A 22,466-nucleotide genomic window follows, 5' to 3' on the forward strand; every position below is an offset into this window, starting at 1 on the left:
ACAAACAAGATGAGATCGCGCTACCAACCCCCTGCTCCTAGTACAGTAGAACCTCGTTTATCTGAACATCGATTTTCCGAACACCGTTTCAACCCAACTTATTTTCATTTTTCGGTAGTCAATGATGCTCAACAGTTGGTATTTTCTTGGAACTTGAATCCTCTTATCTCCCGACTCGATAACTTCGTTCTGTTGTACAATAATCTACTTCCAAACAATTGCACATACCGTACCTATGAGCTATGGATGTAAGTAGAGTCGGATCCGGGTATAGTTTATGCAGTTATAAACGATTGACAAGCAAACAAACTTGTGAATTGCAGCAGATTTAACTCCCGTCTTTTTTTTTTTCGTCTGACGAATTCATCTTAACCCTCTACGGGTGTACCTTAATGAAAGTGGGGAGAGCATCTCTCTTCTTGACAACAAAACAGTTCTTATCACGGTTTTGCCGGAAGGGAAGGGGGAGTATCATAAATTGCAATTCATTCCTTTACATTATCGAATTAGTTTCGAAATCGATTTTCCGAACTTTTCACTTTTCTGAGCATCCTTCGGTCCCGATGTGTTCGGATAATCGAGGTTCTACTGTATCTACTTTCTTTATAACTTCATGAGTTGATCTTCCTGACGCCCCCGGCTTATTCCAATCTAGTGGTCAATTTGCTATCGCATATTGGAGCTCCAGAGGAGTGACTTGGTCTAAGAAGAGGGGTATAGAGTTTGTCTCAAAAGACTCCGGTATTGGTCACTTCTTTGCCGCATCCGTTTCCATAGTTCGTTTCCTCATTGGCCGTTGTGGGCTTTTACCCAGGAGATGCGTATTGATAGCTGAGGTACAAGTATATTCCTGATCCCTCTGGCAATTTCATTTTCAGAGATAGACTGGGATGCTCTGTCACAGCGCTCAACTTTTTTTAGTCCATGGAACATATTTTCTTCTCGTAGCCCCCGTCTTATTCAGGGTCGCAAACCTTTCCCTCGTTCAAGAGCAAGATATTTTTTTACTCAATGAATTAAATTAAGTCGAAACAATTTAATAATGAACAAAAGTTTTATAAATAAGTTAGATCTGGATCCCTAGACCTGAAGCGAATAAACAGAGGACGATCATTTTTCCCAAGAGCCGAATTTAGATGTAAAAAATATGTCTGTCCCGAAAAATACTGGACGAGTTTGCACAAGAAATCACTCTCCGGATCTGAATCCGTTCCTGCCCTGAGCTAGAATTCACTGAGCTTCCTTCTTGGAGAAGGAGGGGGGGGGGTTATTCAGGGCCGTCTAAACATCAGAAGTCCCCCGGGCAATGTGGTGTTCCGGGACCCTATACTTAGCAAGAAGTAATAGTTAATATATTTGCCCACTCGTGAAGATCTTTTTCTTTCTTTCTTTCAAACCGAGCACAACTCAGGTCTATCACCATCTATGGGCGATTTACTACCTAGTGAGTTGTGCCGGAAGTGTAACTGTGCGTGTACCTAATAGTCCGAGTGCGTATGTAGTGTTGTGTTTGATTTTTCAGTGCTGCCATCTATAATTCAGAAGTGAGTGAATTACATTTGTACTGTTTGTAGGTCTGTTGCACTCTGTGGCGAGACTTTTTAAAGGGGACGTCGGCTCGCATTCGCGTCTTGAAGTTGGAAACCACAGAAAACCAACTTCAGCCGACCACCACTGTGGTGACGGTGGGGTACTCGTGAAGATCATAGTACTAGATCTCATCACGTAGGCTTTCTTTAGGCACGAGTTCCACCCCAGTCATGCCAGGATGGGCCCATGGGTTGAAATGGCCCAAGTTCCATGGGCAGCTCTGCTAGATTCTGAAAATAGTCACATTTCCCACAATACTTCACTCGAAAGCTTATTTCTTTACAGCGGATTTTTTTTTTTCACAGCTCTGTGTTCCCTTCACCCGTTTTTCAACACTGCCCCCCCCCCCCCCACCAGAATATCCTTGGACAGCAAAGGGAGGCCCATATGGCCTCACGTTGAGAACCGCTGCTTTATCACATTCACCATATTGACACCACACCAAATAAATTTCATTTGTTTAAACTTTTTTATGGGAGATTATTTTCTAAAGTAGGTACTACTACTACTATCAAAAGCTATATCCAGTGTGAATAGTGTTTTTTTTCTTGCCCCCCCCCCAAACAACTGTTTTTTAAAAGAAAAAAATCTTGAAGGCACCCGAAAAAATCGCTTCGAATATCGCGGGAAAAGAATACGTTGAGGAATGCAGGTAAAATCTTGAATTAACTTTCTCAGCTTAAAAATTTACCAAGGGAAAAAAGAAAAAAAAGAATGGCCCGAGCTCTTTCGGGACGTCGTAGCAATTCGCGTGTGAAAGAGCTCGAAAGAAATTAATAGTTCAAAATCAAATTTTCGAACGCGAATATTTATGTTAACGTGTCTCGTATTATTTATTTTTTGTCGACAGAGAAATCGGCAGAACAAACCAAAGAGGAATCATCAAAACTTGCGGAAAAGAAGTTGTTGAGCAGATCCTTCACACAACCGAAAGGAACTGAAGAATATCAGGTGAGTCGTTCGGATTTATACTGGGTGATCACACATTATCATAGACATGCACATATGTTAAAAAATAGTAAAACCACCCACAAGAAACAGTGTAGGTCCCGATAAGTAGGTAGCTACTTAGTCTTGATTTGAATCCCGATTCAGCCGTCTCTGTGCCGGAATCCTCTCCTGTAGGCTCTGCTCCCCCTCTCCCCCACTTCATACTTAGCCATTTAGAGAAAATTGAACACTGAAAGGCCGGACACATCCCCGCTTCACATCTCAGTGAGATATCGATGCTTTCCCGAGGGTAGAGTGTATGCGTAAATGTATTAATTTATGGGAAAATAAACGTTATTTCATATATACATATAAACAACGATAAATCTGGAATAAAAATTGTAATCAAACATGGTCTACAGTTAACCAGTTCGTATTCGTACCATTGTCCTTGTGTGTAGGTAATCGTACAAAAATCTTATTTTTCTTGTATATGATAGAATGTGGAATTGAATTTATTCAAACTATATAGAATATAACAATCTCATTGATATTCAGAATAAGTAATCACACCGAAATAACAAATAATTGTCATCCATGTTGCCATTTAGCAAATTAGAGACCATAAAATGACCAGAGCGTGATTAGATGAGATAAATCGTTGTTTCTTCGCATCACAAATTTCATGTGCACAAAGAGTGCACATAGACCTACGGATCGAAGTAATAAACTAATTGTTGGTCAAACTCGTCCACGCCGAATTAGATAATTGAACCCAATCGACGCACAAATCAAATGAAAGCAGGCTGCTAAACTTTCCGTGATGTGGGATTTTTCTTATCTGAAGAAAATGCCGCTTAACTGTTTTTGGTCTACACTGGCTATCACAGATAATCCATTTCGTCTGTTTCGATAGGTGAAAGCGTCGGACACATTAATGAGCATAGCAGCGAAATTCCACACGACGCCTTCGGAATTGGCCAAGCTGAACCGACTCACGACGAGAATGATCTTCCCAGGACAGGTGAGTGACATATCAAGTCAGTTCCTTGTTTGTGCATACAAAAAAAATAAAAAAGTGGCTTCCTAAGAAGAGATTACTAATCCCTCTCCCGTCAGTCTAATATTACATACGAGTGTCAACCTATTATGGATGAATAAGCTAAAGGTACTGATATTGACTAAAATTATTCGGATATAAAGGGGTAGCTAGTGTACTTTTTAGGAGCTATATTTCATTAAAAACTTTTCATGCATTCTTTGTAAAGCTGTCCCTGTCCTTCGATTATTCGTCGCGAACTGCTCTCAAAGAGATGCAAACTGTTCTTCAACGGAATTCAAATTTACCGTCTTCTTTTGTACTGAATCACGCGATTGGAAATATGAGAGGCAGATATTCAACTTGTGTTATCCCTGTGAAGTCTGCAGTCAACCGAAGCTAACATTTTTGTGACTTACGTTGAATTTACTATGACTTGTCTAACATTTGAAAAGCGGGATATAATAGGCTCAAAAGTTTTTGTACCACCTACGTATTTCAATATAGTCATATTCATGACATAATTACTTCACTCAATAAATTGTTTAGACCTGAATATGTAGCGAGTGTGGATCGTGTGAAGAAGCACGAGTAAAAATTTCGTAAGAAATAGCTAATAACTTCGTCTTTGACAAATGTTTGCATAAATATGTTGCTCAGCAAAATACAGGTGTAGAGTCTATGTTTCTTTTTCTGCATTATTCTATGAAAGAATGATCAGTGATAAGCAAAACTAATTGAAGTTTACACTCCTAGAAATGGTGAATACTATAGCCTTCCCCTATTACCATTACGGTTCAGTCTTCAACAGCTCTTTCACTCACTCCCTTTTACGTAATTCCATGATATGCAGTTCAGTCTTGAAGAGAAATATTAGGATAGAGGGAGAGAGATGTTTTTTTGTTAACGCGCAGCACATCTATGAAAGAGATTTTCTGAATATTATGCCAAGATTAAAAATAAGACGGTAGTCATCTTGCAATCCGAGCAAGTGCACTAATCAATATACTACGGAGATTCGATTTTTTTGCATCTCACAAGGTCCAGGGTTTCTCGTATGGTCATACTTTATATATCGAGGAGTACATTCCCACGCTAATAGTTCTTAGGTTCCACGTATTCATTTTTGCAAAAACAAAATCTACAATGTAAAGTATTAACAAAATAAGGATGATCTCCCCTAATTTCATTCCCAGAGTCCTGTCTGCATCACGCTAAAGGGCAATAAGGGTAAGGTATGTACTCAAACTCGAATACGTATTCACGTCTATGAAACAATATTGGATTATTCTGAATGAAATTTCAGCTGCTATTTATGACGTGCACTCGCTGAAATATGAGCGATTAGAAAGCAAGAAGAGTCTCGAACATTTTTCCAAGTCGTGACCACCGTCTATGCGCATCATTGGAAGAACAGCATACGAAAACTCTGACACATGCTCGATTAAATCAGCAAAATGCTAAAGCATTGAATACAAATTTAATGTATTCAATCACGGAGTGATCAATATCTCGCGAAGCGAAGTTGGAAATAAGCAAGGAGAACTGCTGATTGTTTCAGTGAGCACCGCGTAGCTCGCGAGCAACATTTCGAAGACGTGTAGAGGTGACGCACATGTAGTTGGAGTTCTCACACGCTGTTTTTGTTGACTGGTCAGATCCCTACAGACCATTCTCTTTCAGAATATGCCTTAGAATAAATAAAGCGGGAGTACTTAACCTGGTACGTACCTCCTGTGACACACGTGGGTCACAGGAGTTTGTGATGGACCGTGCAAACCCACGTACAATCTGGTTATAAATCCATTTGTTTTACCACTGGTTTCTGGGGTGTCTTTAAGATATCGGTCAGCTGGGCTGAGACATTTTGTTATACTGTTTTGAGCAATGATTTTATATATTTTCTTGGGGGGGGGGGGGATTCAGCATCTAAGAAACGCATAACTTTTATTACCAAATGCACAGAAATGCTGAAAAATATGAGCCGACGCTGCTACACAAAAAATATGAATCTCCAGAAAAGGAAAAATTAATGAAAATTCTGAATTGATGCATATTTGAAATGAATGAAAGAAATGCGCAATTCTAGAATTTATGAGAGAAGTGATTCTAGAATTTAATTGTATAATAGCTAATCAAAAAAATAATGCCCAAATTAATGAAAACAATGGTAGCATTAATCAGAGAAAATTACAGAATTAATAAAGGGAAAACTCGAGAATAAATAGAGAAAAATTCGAGAATAAATCAGGACAATAATTCCAGGATAAACGAAAAATAATGTCAGAATTATCTAGAGAAATAATTGAAATTCAGAATTTATGAAAGAAATAATTTAAGGAATTAGTGAAAGCCTGCAATAGTTGGCCCCGTTCGATTCGGAGCCTTGGCCCCATTGACTACCCTTTAAAACACACCAGTGGTTTCAAAAATTTCGAAAGTATTTTGTTATTAATGGACATTTTTGAATTCGAAGCAGACCCATGGGTCGCGAAGCTGATCCTGTTGTTGATTTTGAGTAGCAACTAAAAAAAAAAAAGTTACGAAAACCTCTGAAATCAAGTGATTTTCATTTCTTTCCTTTTCTCAACATCATCGCAGAACAGAATCAGGTGATGCCAAAAAAACTGATCTCTGGAGGATTGAACGTCTGAATCGACAATTTTTTTCCTGTCCTGACCGTCGTATTTCATATTGTATGTATATTTGACTGAATACTTGCTAGATTCTACGTAAAAAAATAATAAATGGCGACGATAATAATAATAATAATAAAACGTCATTTCGCGTCATTACTAAGCGTTTCTTTTGTCTCGAGATTTAGGAGAATTCGCGCTGACTTTGCTGCAAAAGCTCCTTTTCCTGAACTTCCTCAGCCTTTTTCCGTCTCCGTCAGCAGGAAGTCCGTCGCCCCTTGATATTAACTGTATTTGTGACTCGAGGATTATATATATATATATATATAGAGGTTGTGTGTGTATGTCCAGGCGAAAAGCATTCCTGTATATGTATACATAGTATGCTTTTCTCTCATCATAGCCAGTGTCAGAATGGTGAAGGGTGGTTAGTTGTGGCGAAAATTGCCAGGAGCGCGAGAAATATCGCGAGATTCTAAACGACCTTTCCTCCTCCCCTCTCCCGGAGATGGTCTTTCGCCATTTGCACTGCACTCCCAGGAATTGTTACCCGACGCCAGACGCTTTAATACGTTATAGAGTTGACATTAGTCGCGACATGATGAGAATGAAATGCTCACACAGATAAGTGTGTTTGTTGCTGAATTAATACGGGGTGTTTCCATGGAGAGTGTTCGAAAGAACGAAGTTTCCTCTGGTGGTTCTAAAATTAAAATATAGGGTGCCCCGTAAAGTCGTAAATGGTTTAAAAATGCATAAAAGTTGAATGAATTGGTATACTTGAATGTGGTGTGAAAAAGTTACTCTCCCAAAGAGGGAATTTTTTGTTTTCTTATACAGAAAAAAAATTCAGTTCAAATTTTTGCCGATAGCAAGTACTTCATGAAAGCAAATCACTGGAAATATGTAAAATCAGAGTCCTGTAAAATGCAGGGTGTACGATTAACAGTTCATTTCTCAATTTTCTTGTTACTGGTGCTTATAATATTTTCATTGTGATATTGGCATTGGCGGAAAAAGTACTATTGGTGAAGTTGTTCAACCTCAGCTGCGAATCACCGGCTGAAGCTTTATTGACGTTTCGGACGCCGAAGAAATTGAAGAGTTTTCTTATGGAATTCTGTGATTTTTCCTTTCTACCGACAAAGATTCCAAGTACTTTTATTTTATTGTTTTGCACCAAACAAATCTTCCTTTCCGAGAATAACACAAAATTTCCACAATCGCATTCGAATGTGTCAATTCCTCCAATTTTTTCATGAATTTTTAAACGATTTACGAATTTATGGGACACCATGCAAATATGAAGAAAATGTTACTAAATACAGAAAGAAATTAATGTTCTATACGTGACACTTTCGTAAAACGATTGCTGGGAAAATATAAAGATTTGGATTTTTATAGGGACCCAGTTAAAAAAAAAGCCAATTAGTGAAAAATTTCTCTCTCTCTCTCTCTGTGCCTCCCTTCATTCTATTTTGAGAGTGAAGAAAATGATCAAATGGATTTTGCTGGGAATCCTGCATCAATAAAGGTCTTGAAAACGTCAACCTTGATTATATTAACAAAATTTCGTGAAAACTGTCGATATCGTTGTAACAGCATTCAACAATATTTCTGACGGAGCTCCAGAAGAAACATGTGGCGTTTTTTCTTCATTCTGGCTTATCAAATCAGAAGAATTGTCAGACTACGTCGTGAAAATTCTGTCTTTTCTTCTAGCTTCTTTTTGTTCCCGAAAGAAGATTATCCGATGTTGCAAGTGAAGCTGTAGATGACAACTTCGACGAGGGATCGAGTCTAAAACAGGTGACAATAAGTCTATTAATCCAAAAAAAAAAAAAAACCCTTTCTCCTCTTCATTCCCCTGAAAAAAGGGATTCATGCGTCAAGCCTTCGTATCATTTATTAATCGGCCATTACTTATTTATGCCATGTTTAACGGAGCATTACCTTACATAGTTTCTCGTTTCTACGACTTTCACGTTCCATGTTTTAATGAAATGAGGCTCCAATCCACATACACATTATATTTCTTAATAGAATATTAATAGCACCCAGTTTTTTTTTTCCACCTTAATGCTGTATATAAGCAGACCATATAGCCTGCAATTAAAAAAAATGACTCAAGGGAAATGAATAGCTCCTGAGAGTTGTTATTCACTCTGAAATGATTTTGAAATTTTCTCTGGCATACGAGAGATCATGGACATGAAGTATATAGGAATGTCATTTTGTATAAATCTCAATACAGTCGAGAACACTTATAACATACCCTGGATTCAGGCTGTTTTAACATAATTGACTAAAAAGAATATAAAAAGTCTATGGTTCATTTTAAAATTCAACAAAAATACGAAAGATGATCAGCAAAGAGAACGGAATTCATCTGTGATAGCTGAGCCCCCCTCCCAAAAAATCATTATTAGGGGCAGTACAAAAATTAAAATTTGTATACGGCCCCCATAATCTAAAAAATGACAATTAGTAAATTTTGCGCCTTTCTCTATGGAACTCAAAGAAATTTATACCGTAAAATTTGGATCACAATTCATCGACATATTGATAATCAAAACTTCTGATTTTTGGCACTTTTCAAGAAAAAATTCCCCAAGTCGATTAAGAATTCGAGGAGCCAAATAGGGAACATGATTAAATTTGATGCTGCCACCATTCATCTCAAGTTTACCCAAAAAAAATAGTAACGTAATAATGATGATTACGATGATGAACTCAACGTAAATAATGATTATTTAGCAGTAATCCTCATTATTGTAATCACTCATGTTTACTTTAACCACTAAATTCCGAATGATGAAAAGACTTTCAAAATAGGTATTATACGTGGGTTATGACGCGTGTTGCAAATTTGCATAAATCGTTGAATATTTTGAATCTAAATAGTCTTACTTCTTGATTCGAATTTTCTTGCATTTAATTTAGAATAATTCATGAGCAATACGTGTTTCTTTTCGGTAAGCGGAAAATCCTTGTTCGTGAATATCTGTCTCATAATTGTCGACATTAAAGAAATAATCATTGAAATAATTATTCATAATTTATTCTGTTCATTCAGAAAAATTCTGTTTTTTCCTTCAGTAATGGCTTTGTTATATCTATACTAGCTATAATACCCGGCGCTGCTCGGGTTTTCTTCAATTACTGAGAAGATTGGGAAAGTTACAAACCATTATAAAATAATGAGCTATTTGAGTACTGGTAGGATTAAAGAGGTGACAAACCGTTGTAAAGGCATATGCATGTACGAAAAACATTACTTTGGTCACCGTGGGTCCCCTAGCAAACATTACGAAAGTGATTGTTGAGGCTCAGAAATCATTGTTGCCGACAGTTTTTTGCCCATTTCGAGCATTTGCTCAGCTCCGACCAAACTTTTAAAGTAGCCTATCATTCAAGTCGGGTCCCGTTTGGAATTTATACAAAATTTGGCGAAAAATTGTACATTTGTGTAGAGAAAATAAAGAAACAGACGAATAGACGTAAGAATCATCATCACTTTGAGAGTTAGTCAAAGGATGGTCCCCATAGAAATGAATGTTAAAATGGCCGATTTAACTGCATAAATGCTGAAATTTAGTGGGGTGTTTTCCGCCACATCAATAATTTTAAAAATTGTATTGAATTTTCGATTTTTAAAATATTGAGTTCGCTTAGAGATATACGAAGCCCAGAAAACTAAATATGAAGTAATTAGCCGGACCTACTTTTGAGTTGAACATCCATGCAATAACATTGATTTCAACTTTTTATTTATATCTTCTCAAGCATGAAAATTAATGGCTCCCCGTATTGTCTTTTAATATTCAACGCCATTAATTCATATAGTTTAGGATGTTTTAAAATTAGTTATGGGACCGTAAAATACATCGAAGAAATTCCGCAGCTTTAAGCATTTTTTGAAGCAGAAACAGGCAGATGGATATCTTGCAAGTTCAGGGGGATCGAAATACGTAGCGCCCTTAAAAAACGGGAAAAAATATTCATTTCTACTTTTCTTTAAATCTAGATTTATTTATTTCATGAGTCGCGCAGTAAGTCGCTATATTGGTTAACTTAGACACGGTTTGCGTGTCCCTCAAAGAAAGAGGGAGATATCACGTGAAGTCTCATTGAAGAACACCCGGGCAGCGCCGGGTATTATAGGTAGTATGCATGTATTATATATATATATATATATATATATTGTATTATGTGTATGCATGTGTGTTTCATTTTTCATGTACTGGTCAGTCGCCCAAATGCCGTTAGATGAGAAAAACTAGTACCTCCGAACTTTAACTCCAAGTTTTACGTACGGTTTAAATTTCTTTGAGTTTAATAGAGAAAGGCGCAGCATTTACTAATAGATACTTTTTCAGATTGGGGGGGGGGGGCGCATACAAATTTTAATTTTTCTATTCCCCCAATAATGATTTTTGTGAAATTCAACTATAATATAATTTCCGTTCCCTTTTCTGATCATTTTTCATATTTTTGTTGAATTTTAAAATTAACCACAGAATTTATATTCCTTTCTGTTAATTATGGTAAAACAGCCTGTACGGTTTGTAATCTCCAATTTTTGACCCATTCACTTCCCTATACATCATCAATTTTGTCATACCATATAACACCGCTATAAACGTAAGTTGTGGATACAACATACCAAAAACCCCACTTCCTTAACCTAGAAAATAATTCTAACATGCCATGCTGCAAACAAAAATCTGGAATAATCAAGCCAAAAACTGAATCATTTGTGCAACATAAATTGCGCAGGGGCAGTGACAGCTTGTCGTTTTCTTTTTTTCACAAAAAGCAGTGGGAATTTTTACAATAAAGAAAAATTTATTGTTAAATTGATTGCATTAACTGTAAATAATTACATCAGCAGAATAATGGTCTACAGATAAAAAGTGTCACCTGCTAGTAACAAACATAATTATCCTAAGAGTAAAATTGTGTTATTTTTAGAATTTTTCTATGGCATTTTTCTGTGAAAGCTGTGTGAAATATTCTCTTCCCATTATTGAATATGTTTACTTTTTCTGTTACCTTTGAATCACTTAGTAGATGGCTGTGATAAACGATTGTTGTGATCCGTAACATCAAATCTTATCAAAAGACTACACAAAATGATTAATGCCAATTCATGTGAATACATTAGTTGTTTTTTTTAAATTTACTGTACAAACGCTGACAATTTTTAATAAAAACTATTAGCATAAACTGAAATAATACCACTGAAATCACTTAAATTAAGAAAAAATGTATGCATATTCTATCTATCTTGCATGTATTGTACTACAATGAATTTTCAAAATTCCTCTGCCAAAAATAAACCAAAAACTATAAGATTCAATTACGTGCTGCATAATCGTATTTGGTCTGGGACGATTTCAATAAGTCATTTTATGCATAGATAAGATTGCTATACCCTTTTCGCAAAAGTTTTAAATGGTTTGTAGTGAATCTTTTTTTCAAGTTAAGACCTTAAGTACACGTGTGTGTATCCAACTCGTAAAGTTAGCATAGTAAACATATTGACCCAAATTAATTAATTAATTAATTTTTTTTCCCTTTTGAAGGACATTTTGACTTACGGTGATGGAAAAAGTTTAGGGACAATCGAAAAACCACTATGTCTTAAAAACTAGCGCTTGTTAGGTGAATGAAAATTTTAGAGTGCTAACAATTGGAACGAAACATTTTCGCACTGAAAATAATTTTGATGAGTGATACACTTTCTCAGAAAAAAATTGTTAAAAACCTCAAAAAATGGAAAAAAAGTATAAACACAAGCGTGGTTTCTGACGTTGAAGAAAGAAATTTGATTTTTTTCTCATGTTGGCGGTAACAGCCGAGACTGTTTTGATCAGGCATGTGCTGTGGAATCGAATTTTTTATCTGAAAGTGTCAAGATGGTCAAAGACAACATATTTATCGGCATTGAAAAGGCAAAATACTTGCTCTTTGCGATGCCTATTCGTGAAATTTCGAGAAGGATTAAAAGATTGATGACTGTGACTGTTGGTTAAAGTTTTATAAATGAAATGTGGAGCACGTGAATTATGGACTGAAAGCTTGCACAAGAAGGTTTCTTTCTCTTACCATTCGTCAAAAAAGACCATTATTCAATTTTTGCTTGGGAAAAAATCTCTTCCTATAATTCAGAACAAAAAACAACTTGCCTTGCATACATCGAACTGCGCCTAATGTGATAAAAAAAATTCAAATGTTTGGTATGTAAACAGAAGTACAACCTTCCCCTTACAAAACAGTACTTTTAAAAGCTAGTTCAATTCGCCAGAAAAGCACGCATCTTTTGGTACCAAGTGGAATGATATTGTTTTCTCTGATGAGAATTCGGATGGGCCTCATATATAATGTTACCTTAAATATTACTGGCATGGCCTACGCCGTGACAGAGCCATATTTTTGAAACGCCAGTTCGGAGGTCGATCAGTGATAGTTTCGGGAGGTTTCGCATCCTGAGGAAAAGTTCCAGTAGCGTTCACAAGCTGCAAAATCAACTCGGAGGCGTACCATGACATTCTGGCAGAAAGAAATAGACGGTTTCTTTCTTAGCCCAAGAAAGGAAACTGATATCTTGTGAATATAAGGCCAGGTTGAACTCGCAAAGAAAAGTCACCTCACGCCACAGTGCGTGAAATAAGGAAGGCAGGGTCGTGTCTCCAGTGGTGTAGGTAGTAGCATGCTTGCCCAGTTTGCATGAGGGCCTGGCTCCCGCCGGAGACCAGATGACGTTTCTTTCTGAGTTCAACTCGGCACAATATCCAGAAAATATGTTTCTTTTATTCTGGCAGGTAATCTATTACCCGAGCCACCTCTTACAACTTCTGGACAGTATTTGTTTCAACAGGACAATGAGCTTCCGTACATGTTTCAAAGTCTACAAAGCCTATTTGAAGTCGATTCGGTGGAACTCGTTGACTAGCCAACAAGAAGTCTTGATCTGAATCCTGTAGAGAAATCTTGTGGGAAGTGTATAGAAATGGTACGCAGTGCGATAATAAACATGACCTTATGGTATCAACCAAACAGCTGAGAAGATTCTACAGCAAGTTAGTTATTTATGACATCCAGAATAATCATAGAGGAAAAGGATGATTTTTTGGCTATTAAAATCATTTTGTGCATAATTTTCCCGGTGTCCTTATACTTTTTTTTCTAGGTTCTGACCTTTACTATGAATTCATTTTTTTTTTGAGGCCGTAGAAAAATTTACATTTTTTTCACTAGTAAATGTTTCGTTCTATTTGCAGTTATTATTCTAAACTCTTCCAATGTCAAACATCCACAGGTTTTTGAGATGCGGCGATTTTTCGGTTGTCCTTAAACGTTTTTCCACCACTCTTCAATAAACACAAATCGATCATTAAAAATAATAGTAATAAATAACCAGTTTTTGCTCAGGTGTGAAGAAGATATAAGCTCACATTTCAACACTTTGCTAAAAATATATACGTCGTTTATAGCATACGCTTTACGTATCACCAAAGGGCTATGTTATAAGCGAACTCGACCGTATTATGTGCATGCACGGTGTGCCCTCGTTAAAAAAAAAAAGGACGAGGTCTGCTTGCTGATGTGTGTGTTCATCTATTGTTTTGCAGGAGAGCCTCGGCGACAGGAGAACTAGTGACGGGAGCCCGAAAGACTGGAGCAGCAATGGCAGCAGGATCGTGGTCGGTAGCAGACTGGTGGACGGTCTGTCGGAAGGTGGTGATGATCCATCTTCGCTGCCGAGGAGGAAAGTCAGCGTGACTGATGCTCTGAGGATACCTTACAGGCGTCACAGCGACAGGATGCAGAGGTTTTTGAAAGTCAAAGCTCGACATTTCACCGACGGACAGGTCGGTTGGTCGGAGACACACATCTTCTCACACCTCTCTCTCTCGAATACGACTTCTTCGGAGAAGTACTCCGCAAACAACATTAATATGTTTCCAGAACTTTCCTTAATTCCACGGAAAATGTTGACGAGACGGAATAGTTTCGGTCGTTATACCCTCAAATATTCGTTTTTAATTTTAAAAAAAAAGTGTCTGGTAATATATTTCTTATCTACTGGCCCCTTCGTGAAGACGCCAACTGTCTGAATGACACTTAGCCCTGAGAAAAGTGATATTCGTAGCACACCCCCCCCCCCCCCAGCTGAACGTACCTGGTTAGCAATTCATAAAGAGTAATGGAATTGGTATATTTGAATGCGGTTTGTAAAAAAAGTTATTCTCACGAAGGGGATTTTTTATTTTTCATACAGAAAAAAATATAGTTCAAATTTTGGTCGATAGAGGGCGCAGCACAAAAACAAAACAGTTGGCGATTGAACCTTTCTCCAATCTCTTCTATGTCCGAAACGTTCGTAAAGCTTTAGATGGCGATTCGTGGCTGAGGTAAAACAACTTCACCAATAGTGTCGACCAATGTCAACATTACTATGAAAACCTCATGTAAACACACACATTGCTAACAGAAAAATTCAGAAATGAGCTGTTAATCGTACACCCTGCATTTTAAAGGACTCTGACTTGCATATTTTGATCGATTAGCTTTCGTACAGCATCCATTATCGACGAAAATTTGAACCAACTTCTTTTTTAAAAAACCCTATTCTGGGAATAACTTTTTCACAAAAAGCGCATTCAAATATGCAAATTCCTTTAATTTTTGGTTCCATGAATTTTCGAACGATTCACGAATTTATTACACCATGTACTTTGAAAAATCACAGTATCCAATCTCATTATCACGAGACCCCCGCCCACTTTATTCCCTCACATGTTGAAAGTTCGTAAGTCGGGAAGTTGTTGCATATTGCAATTCAGGATTCATTTGTGGCTCCCCAGAATAGTTTAATAGATCTTCCCCCAAAAAGAACCACTTCAACGCATAAATAGGCACACAAATCAATATCTCCAGATCACCTCAACGCCCCTGTAAAAGGTTGGCGATGCCTCTAGAAGTCACGACGCACACTTTGAGAAACACTGGGTCACATCATCAAGTTTGCGTCCATCTGTTTCCAAGTGCCCAAATGACTCGAACGACTACATGAAGCTTTAAAGAGTTAATGTGGGGGGGGGGGGGGGGGCAATGGATAAAGCCCATTAGGGAACTCCGGCAATGTCCGAGAAACAAACCCTCTACGGTCTTATATCTTCTCTGTTCTTTTTATATGTAATGATATCATTATTTCCATTTTCTTCTTTACGATGATTTTTTTTTTAATGTCATTTCAGGGGGTCGTTTCTGGTGTTCTTATCGTGACTCCGAATGCAGTGATGTTCGACCCGAATGTCTCGGACCCTTTGGTTATCGAACACGGGATCGAAAGTTACGGCGTCATCGCTCCACTTACCATGGTCATGAAGGCAGCTATATACTTCGACATCGCTCATATGAAAGTCAAAAACGCCCCCGAAACCCCGTAAGTACCTGCTTGTTCCTCTTTTTTTCCATTGATTTCTAATTATAGCAAAACCTCTACATTGAGGAGACCGCCTCTCTATTACACCGATTTGTGTCTAGTCCAAATATAAATACATATATTTTTCATATCTATCAAATTGACCCCTTTCCTATGGGAGGTGAGCAAAGGAATTTTTTGGAAGAATGGAAAAATTACAGAAATTATCTCGTCAAAATACATTTTCTTCATTTTTACAAAGCTCAAGCATCAACAAACAAAATACAGCGTGTCTCATGAGTTTGCAAATAGTTTAAAAATTTATAAAAATTGAAGGAGTTGGCATTAATGCGAAAAATCTATTCTCACGAAGGGAGACTTTTTTAGTACAGAAAATAAATATTAGTTCAAATTTTTGTCAATAGAAAGCGCTGCACGACAGAAAATCATAGAATTCTGGCCTTAACCAATATCTTTTGTGTTCGAAACATTCGTAAAGCTTTAGCCGGTAATTCGTGGCTGAGGTAAAAAAAAACTTCACCAATAGTGTCGACCAATGTCAATATGCAAGCGTTATGTAACAGGGAAATTCTGAGAAATGAGCTGCTAATCGTATATCCTTCATTTTATAGGTTTCTGATTTGCATATTTCCAGTTATTAGCTTTCACACAGCGTCCCCTATTGACAAAAATTTGAACTTTTTTTGAGTCAGAAAAAAGAAAAAAATTCCCTTTTCGTGAGAATAACTTTTGCGCAAAGCGCATTCAAATACAAATTCATTCAATTTTTCTGTATTTTTGAACTGTTTACGAATTTATGGGATGATTCAATAACTTCACTATTGTGGGTCAATCACTTGAAACGTGGTTACCTCCCTATAAGGCCAATTTTTCTGATTTAGAAGTGTGTTAGTTGAACACTATTGATGAGGGGAAGTGGGGTATACACATCTGAATGGTCAGTGTTGCTCAAGGCAGCTCTATGCTTCAGATTCTTGAGAGCAGAAAGTAAGAATTAAATGATGTTGTTTTTGCTGGTCTACGAAGGGTGCTGGAAAATGGTTTGGAGAGTTTGTTTTTTGTCCAAACTAATGAAGCTATCTGGTTGGTCTTTTTTTTTTTTGCAGAATAAATATACCAAAGCCAGACATCTATTACGGGAAGATGAACGATGACAATAACATGGCTGTTTCCGAAAAGAGGACCGCAAGCAACGACGATGGCAGCAAAGACCGAATTTCTGATTCGAAGTGCCACGAAGAAGAACGGAAAGCATCATTATCATCAAGCTCTTTCAAAGAGGGTGATAATGGTGTTGCCGCCAAAAAGCAGGGTAAGTCTCATCAGAACACGAACAATGAATATGGAATATGAATGTCTCCGGTTTAAATACCCAACTGTGAGCAGGGCCGTCATTGGGTCCCCAGGCAAGGGGTTTTTCTGAGGCCGTAGCAGGCACATTCTCGAAAATTTCAAACAAATCTCAATTTTTGTGAGGCACTCCTTTTCTCTGCGCACCCCCGGGCCATGCCAACACCACCTGTTAGAACGAGGCCTCCGCACGAAGCTTGTGACGTCAATGAAGATCATTTCTCTTATTGCCGTTGGATATACTGCAAAGAAAAGGTAAAGATACCGCATGCGTCGGCCGGCTATATCCAATGGCAATAGGTGAAATGGCCTTCTTGAGTGACGTCACGAGCTTCGTGCGGAGGCTTTGTTCTATAGGTGGAGTGGCTCAATGCGTTAAGACGGCACTGACTGAGCAGATCTCGTACCTAGAAGAGATACGTAAAGTGGTGCTGCCATCCAGCAGTCGGATTAGTTACATTGACATTTTCTGGGTGTTGTAGGTTCGGCCCAGGGGATTTTACGTCCCGTATTTGCCGAACAGTCCAGGTTTTTTTCTGTTTCTCTGGCTGTCCGGACTTTTTTTGCAAAAAAGTGCTTTTACGAAGCCAACTTGACTTTTTATTCTTCATTTTATTCATAAAATCAACGAACAAAATTATCTTACCAACTAAGAAGTTATATTACGACAAGTAGGGCTACATATAAGAATATTCATCTCACATATTTTTGTCTTGTTTTCTATTTTAATTCACTGCAATTTGAGGTGGCTCTTCATTTCCCGCGATTGGTAAATTTTCAGCGCTTTTAACGCGAGTTAGCGACTTTGCTTAATTTTGGCATCGTTTTTAGCGATAATTGGCGATATCCCGTATTTTTCCCAAGCAAATATGGTCAGCCTAGTCCGACCATACGCTGTGGTTGAGACATTTTATGAAGCCAGCTAGAATTTGTTAGAAGTCCATCGGAAATTAATCTCGTCTGGCGTGTTTTAATTTTAACCCTCAGACTGCTCCCATCATCCTCAGACGATACGGATTATTTTTTATCAAAGAAATTTTTTAATGTTTTTCAACAAGTTTTTAAAATGACGTATAGATGGCTTGCACATATATATTCTAGTTTTTATATTGTTTCTCTATTCCGTAACAAATGTGCGATTGTACATTATTGGGTAGTGGTAGAGTGCCTGTCAGCCAAAGGCATACGTATGGGTGGAGACCCCGGATCTCCGCCCATGGATACAGGGCGGGGGCACCCCAAAGGTGGAATCGACTGATCTAATGTGTATATGTAATGTTATACACTCATGTCCATAAATTAGGGATGATGCCAGCTCCGGCAAATAAAGGTTCAGAAACAAAACAAACGTTACTTATTCATAAAGCCCATTTATTAAACAAAAGATAAAGAACAGAAACGATGGCTTATGTATGATACCATTCATAAAAACTACGATTTTTGCTCCCTGGAGCAATTGTAAAAAATATCTCCTTTACAAAAACTTACTATTACATGGTTGGTATGATGGTTAATACATTGTATGTCTCCCATGCGATGAAATACAGTCCGTACAACGCCTAGGCATGCTGAGTATCAAATTATCGATCTGATCTTGGGGAAGATCACTCCACTCAGCAAGCAATGCTCTCCGAAGTTTCGGTACACATGTAGGAGGTGGTTGACGGACTGCAACTCGTCGGCCAAGCATGTCCCACACATGCTCTATCGGATTCAAGTCAGGTGAGAATGCTGGCCATTCCATACGGGTTATATCCTCAGATTCAAGGCATTCGTTTACGATGTTTGCTCGGTGAGGACGGGCGTTGTCATCCATAAACACAAATTCTGCGCCCATGACACCCCTAAACAAACGTACATGTTGTTCCAGAATGATGTCCCGATAAATTTGGGCTTTCATGGTTCCGGTTTGAACATGCAGATCTGTTCTGGAACCCAGTATAATTCCACCCCAAACGAGCAATGCTGCACCACCGTAACGGTGTCGTTCAATGATGTTATCTTGGTGGTAACGGGTACCTGGCGTTCTCCATATGAAAGTCCGACGTGAATCAGACTGCAAGCTAAACGTGGACTCATCAGAAAACATCACACAAGCCCACTGTGACGATGTCCACATTGCATGTTCTCTACTCCAGGATAATCGCTGCCGACAGTGAGTTGCCGTGAACGGAACACATCTGACAGGCCTGCGAGCATATAAACCAATATCTCCCAAACGTCTGTACACGGTTTGCCTTGAAACTGTGGTACTCGTGGCTGCAGATAGCTGACGAGACAGGTCGTATGCTGTGCTCCGTCTGCTTCTTTTGGCAGTTACTGCCAAATACCGGTCTTCATTCGGCATTGTAACTCGGGGGCGACCTGTACTGTAACGTCTACTGACATTTCCGTTATCTTGGAATCGTTGCCAAAGCCTAGAGATGACACTTTGGGCAATTCCAAGTTCCTCGGATACTTCCATCTGAGTACGCCCACACTCCAGGCGGCCGATAATTCTACCACGTAAAAAATCATCCACATGCGTCCTCTGTGTCATAACTATTCGCTTATGGCACTGAGCACCTAACAGAACTCTTGTGAACAATTTCACTTCTTTGCCACCATTCCTTATATATCCCCCTCTTACACTCTCGTCATTGTGACGTACTATCGGCATCATCTGGTGGCTTCCTGAAATTTGCATATCATTCTTGCAGATGTGTGTGATAATTCTACAGGTGAAATTTTTACTTTAGATTTCGATTTCCGTGTGATTCTGAATTATCTTTAATTTATGGACATGAGTGTATATGAATTGACATCATCATCGTCGTGCGCTCCCAGCAATAATGACCGTGGCGCCCCCCCCCCCTCCCCAGATTTCCAAGTCTATCTCTGCTTATGCTTTAGCGCCTCCTCCAAAGGTCGATTCTGCGTACGCTCCTGCTGCCAGTCCCCAATCACTATTTTGTTGGTGATTGTGGATTCGAGCCCAGATTCCCTGTTTGTGTATCACACTTTTCTCAGTCAGGTTTCCACTTTATAAAGCTGCACAAACACATAAAAGCATTAATCAATGAAGGGACCATTTTTTTAATTCCGTTGAAAGCAGGTTTCCGTCTCATACACAGTGTCCTTCTTAGATAGATTTCACTGAGCAGTGATACTTCGGCTAATAAACGCCTCAGCTTACAAAGTTTTCGGCTAAGGCCCCTTTCACACGGAGCGGATGCGGGTGCGGAAGCGGGTCCGCATACCCTTTCACACGAGCACTGAAGATGCGGGTGTTTCGCCCGCATCTTTAGGTTGAAATTCGTGCATAAAAACTATTTTTTCGCAATTTTTGTAACTGTTTTTCTCTTTCACCCCTGATGCAGTGCCCATATGCAGCCTAGAGGTATTCTTTGGTGGTTTTGTCTAGAGCCACATAGAATATGGGAATAAAGATGTCTTAATTCCGATCCTCACAAGTAGTCGATGGGAGAAAATGTCTTCAAATATTTTCAAAGCATTTTGAAAAAAAAAAATCCGTCTTTCCGGAAAAATATGAAAGAAAAATTCCAAAAACATCCAATGTTCGAAAAATCAAATCCAAAAACATCCAAAACATTCGATGTTCCAAAAAAAAAAATTCAAGAGATATCAAAGAATTTGCAAGTAGAAAAAAAGGGGAGGGGTGGGAACGTTCAAAATGTCTGTGCTTAGAAATATTCACATCACAATTCTGTCTTAGGCGGGGATTACAGTATAAAAGTTTTATAAAAGTTAGTTTATAAAACTTGAAAAATGCAACCGATAGGCCGATCAGTTAAGTTCGCTCGAATGTAACAGATGTGTTTATTGGTTACATTTTTCAAGTTTTATAGTGTAATACCAGCCTTAGGCCGGGATTACACTATAAAAGTTTTGTAAAAGCTCTTTGATAAAACGTGAAAAATTCAACCAATATTATCTTATTGGTTGAATTTTTTGAATGCAAAATGTGTGTGTGTGTGCACCGGTTGCATTTTCTTGAATGCAACCGATGCGCCTATTGGTTGAATTTTTCAACTTTCATAAAAGTTCTTTTATAAAACTTTATAGTATAATCCCGGCCGGATTACACTATAAAAATTTTATAACAATTATTTAAAAAAAAGCAACTAATAAATTTATCGGTTGCATTTGCTCTAATGCAACCGATAAATTTATTAGTTGCTTTTTTCAAGTTTTATAAAATAACTTTCATAAACCTTTTATAGTGAAATCCCATCCTTAGATTAGTCATTTCTGAAATATAAAATTTCATTTTTTAAGTTTATAGACTGAATATTGAGTAAAATATACTTGTAGGTATCGCGGAACCACCAAAAATATTCAAGTGCTTAGGGCCTTCAAACGTCTTGATCCGACCCTGAGTGAACACCGTACGTGGATAACGTTGTTTAATAAAAATATTTTTTTTAATGTTTGAAAAAATTAAAAGATTAAAAATTTCAAAAAATAATAAATATTTAAAATAATATTTCAAATATTTATAATTTTTTAAATAATTTTAAAAATTTAAAAAGAAAAAAAATTAAAATTTTTAAATTAAATTTAAAAATTATTCAAGTATTTAGTCAATTAAATATTCGTAATGAACAGAACGGCTTATAGTTTTGGTCCCGTCAGTGGCCGTTGTTGGCAGGTTTTATTGTATAAAATTGTGAAATATGGACAAAAGGCAGTTGAAGTTGCTATATCTCAATCTCAGAAGGAAACGGAGGGATAGACGTATGTAGGTACATTATATTAATGAGCAGGGACCATCATATGGTGTTTTTAAGGGTATTTATGGCAAATAATTAAAAAAATTTCGTGAAAAATCACCTTCAAAAAGTAGCCAAAGATGCGGACGAATTCGCTCCGCATCCGCATCGTCTGAATAGTTCCGAATAAACCTATTGTCAAAACTTCTATGTGCGGATGCGGAGCCCGCATCCGCACGTTTTGACACGTTTGAACGTTTTGACAGTTTTTGACACGTGCGGACGACGTACGGACCCGCATGAACATTTCCTAGGTGCGGAGATTTTTCGGCTCGTCTGAAAGGCTCAGTATATTCCAATTGTTAAAACTTCTTCCGGACCCGCATCCGCGTCCGCATCCGCGTCCGCATCCGCTCCGTGTGAAAGGGCCCTAACGAACGTGATTACGGAACGAATTATCTTCGTTAAGCCGAGTTTTCCTAGGAGTAGAATTTCTGCGCCATGCGCAGCGTGAAAACGCTGATTGGTTAAAAACTTGAAATTCAAGTTTTTTTTGACCAATCAGAGTTTTTACGCTGACGCGCTGTAGAAACCGGCTTCTAGAAAAACCTGGCTTTAGGTGAGGTATCACTATATTTGCAACGTTTTAGTGCCATCTGTCTTTCACAAAAGACAACTTAAATTTTTTTTACGCAGCCATTTTGAGAACAGCTTTCCTCTTACTATTCCCGCAATCTAGGGGATTTCATAGAATT

The 22,466-nt window shown here is 38.0% G+C and overlaps 1 protein-coding gene across 1 annotated transcript in view; it reads left to right on the forward strand.

Annotated features, from left to right (window-relative positions):
• Window positions 1-22,466, forward strand: part of LOC149088396 (oxidation resistance protein 1B-like) — a 138,707-nt gene that overhangs the window by 71,739 nt on the left and 44,502 nt on the right. The window contains exons 4-9 of the mRNA XM_089247482.1: window positions 2,441-2,541; window positions 3,437-3,544; window positions 7,918-8,004; window positions 13,833-14,072; window positions 15,462-15,649; window positions 16,756-16,961. Coding sequence (XP_089103608.1) covers window positions 2,441-2,541; window positions 3,437-3,544; window positions 7,918-8,004; window positions 13,833-14,072; window positions 15,462-15,649; window positions 16,756-16,961 — 930 coding nt within the window. The remainder of the gene's footprint in view (window positions 1-2,440; window positions 2,542-3,436; window positions 3,545-7,917; window positions 8,005-13,832; window positions 14,073-15,461; window positions 15,650-16,755; window positions 16,962-22,466) is intronic.

The sequence above is a fragment of the Pholcus phalangioides genome, unplaced genomic scaffold, assembly GCF_987345545.1.
Source record: "Pholcus phalangioides strain wild (caught in Gottingen) unplaced genomic scaffold, Ppha-v1.0 ptg000003l_1, whole genome shotgun sequence".
Lineage (NCBI taxonomy): Eukaryota > Metazoa > Arthropoda > Arachnida > Araneae > Pholcidae > Pholcus > Pholcus phalangioides.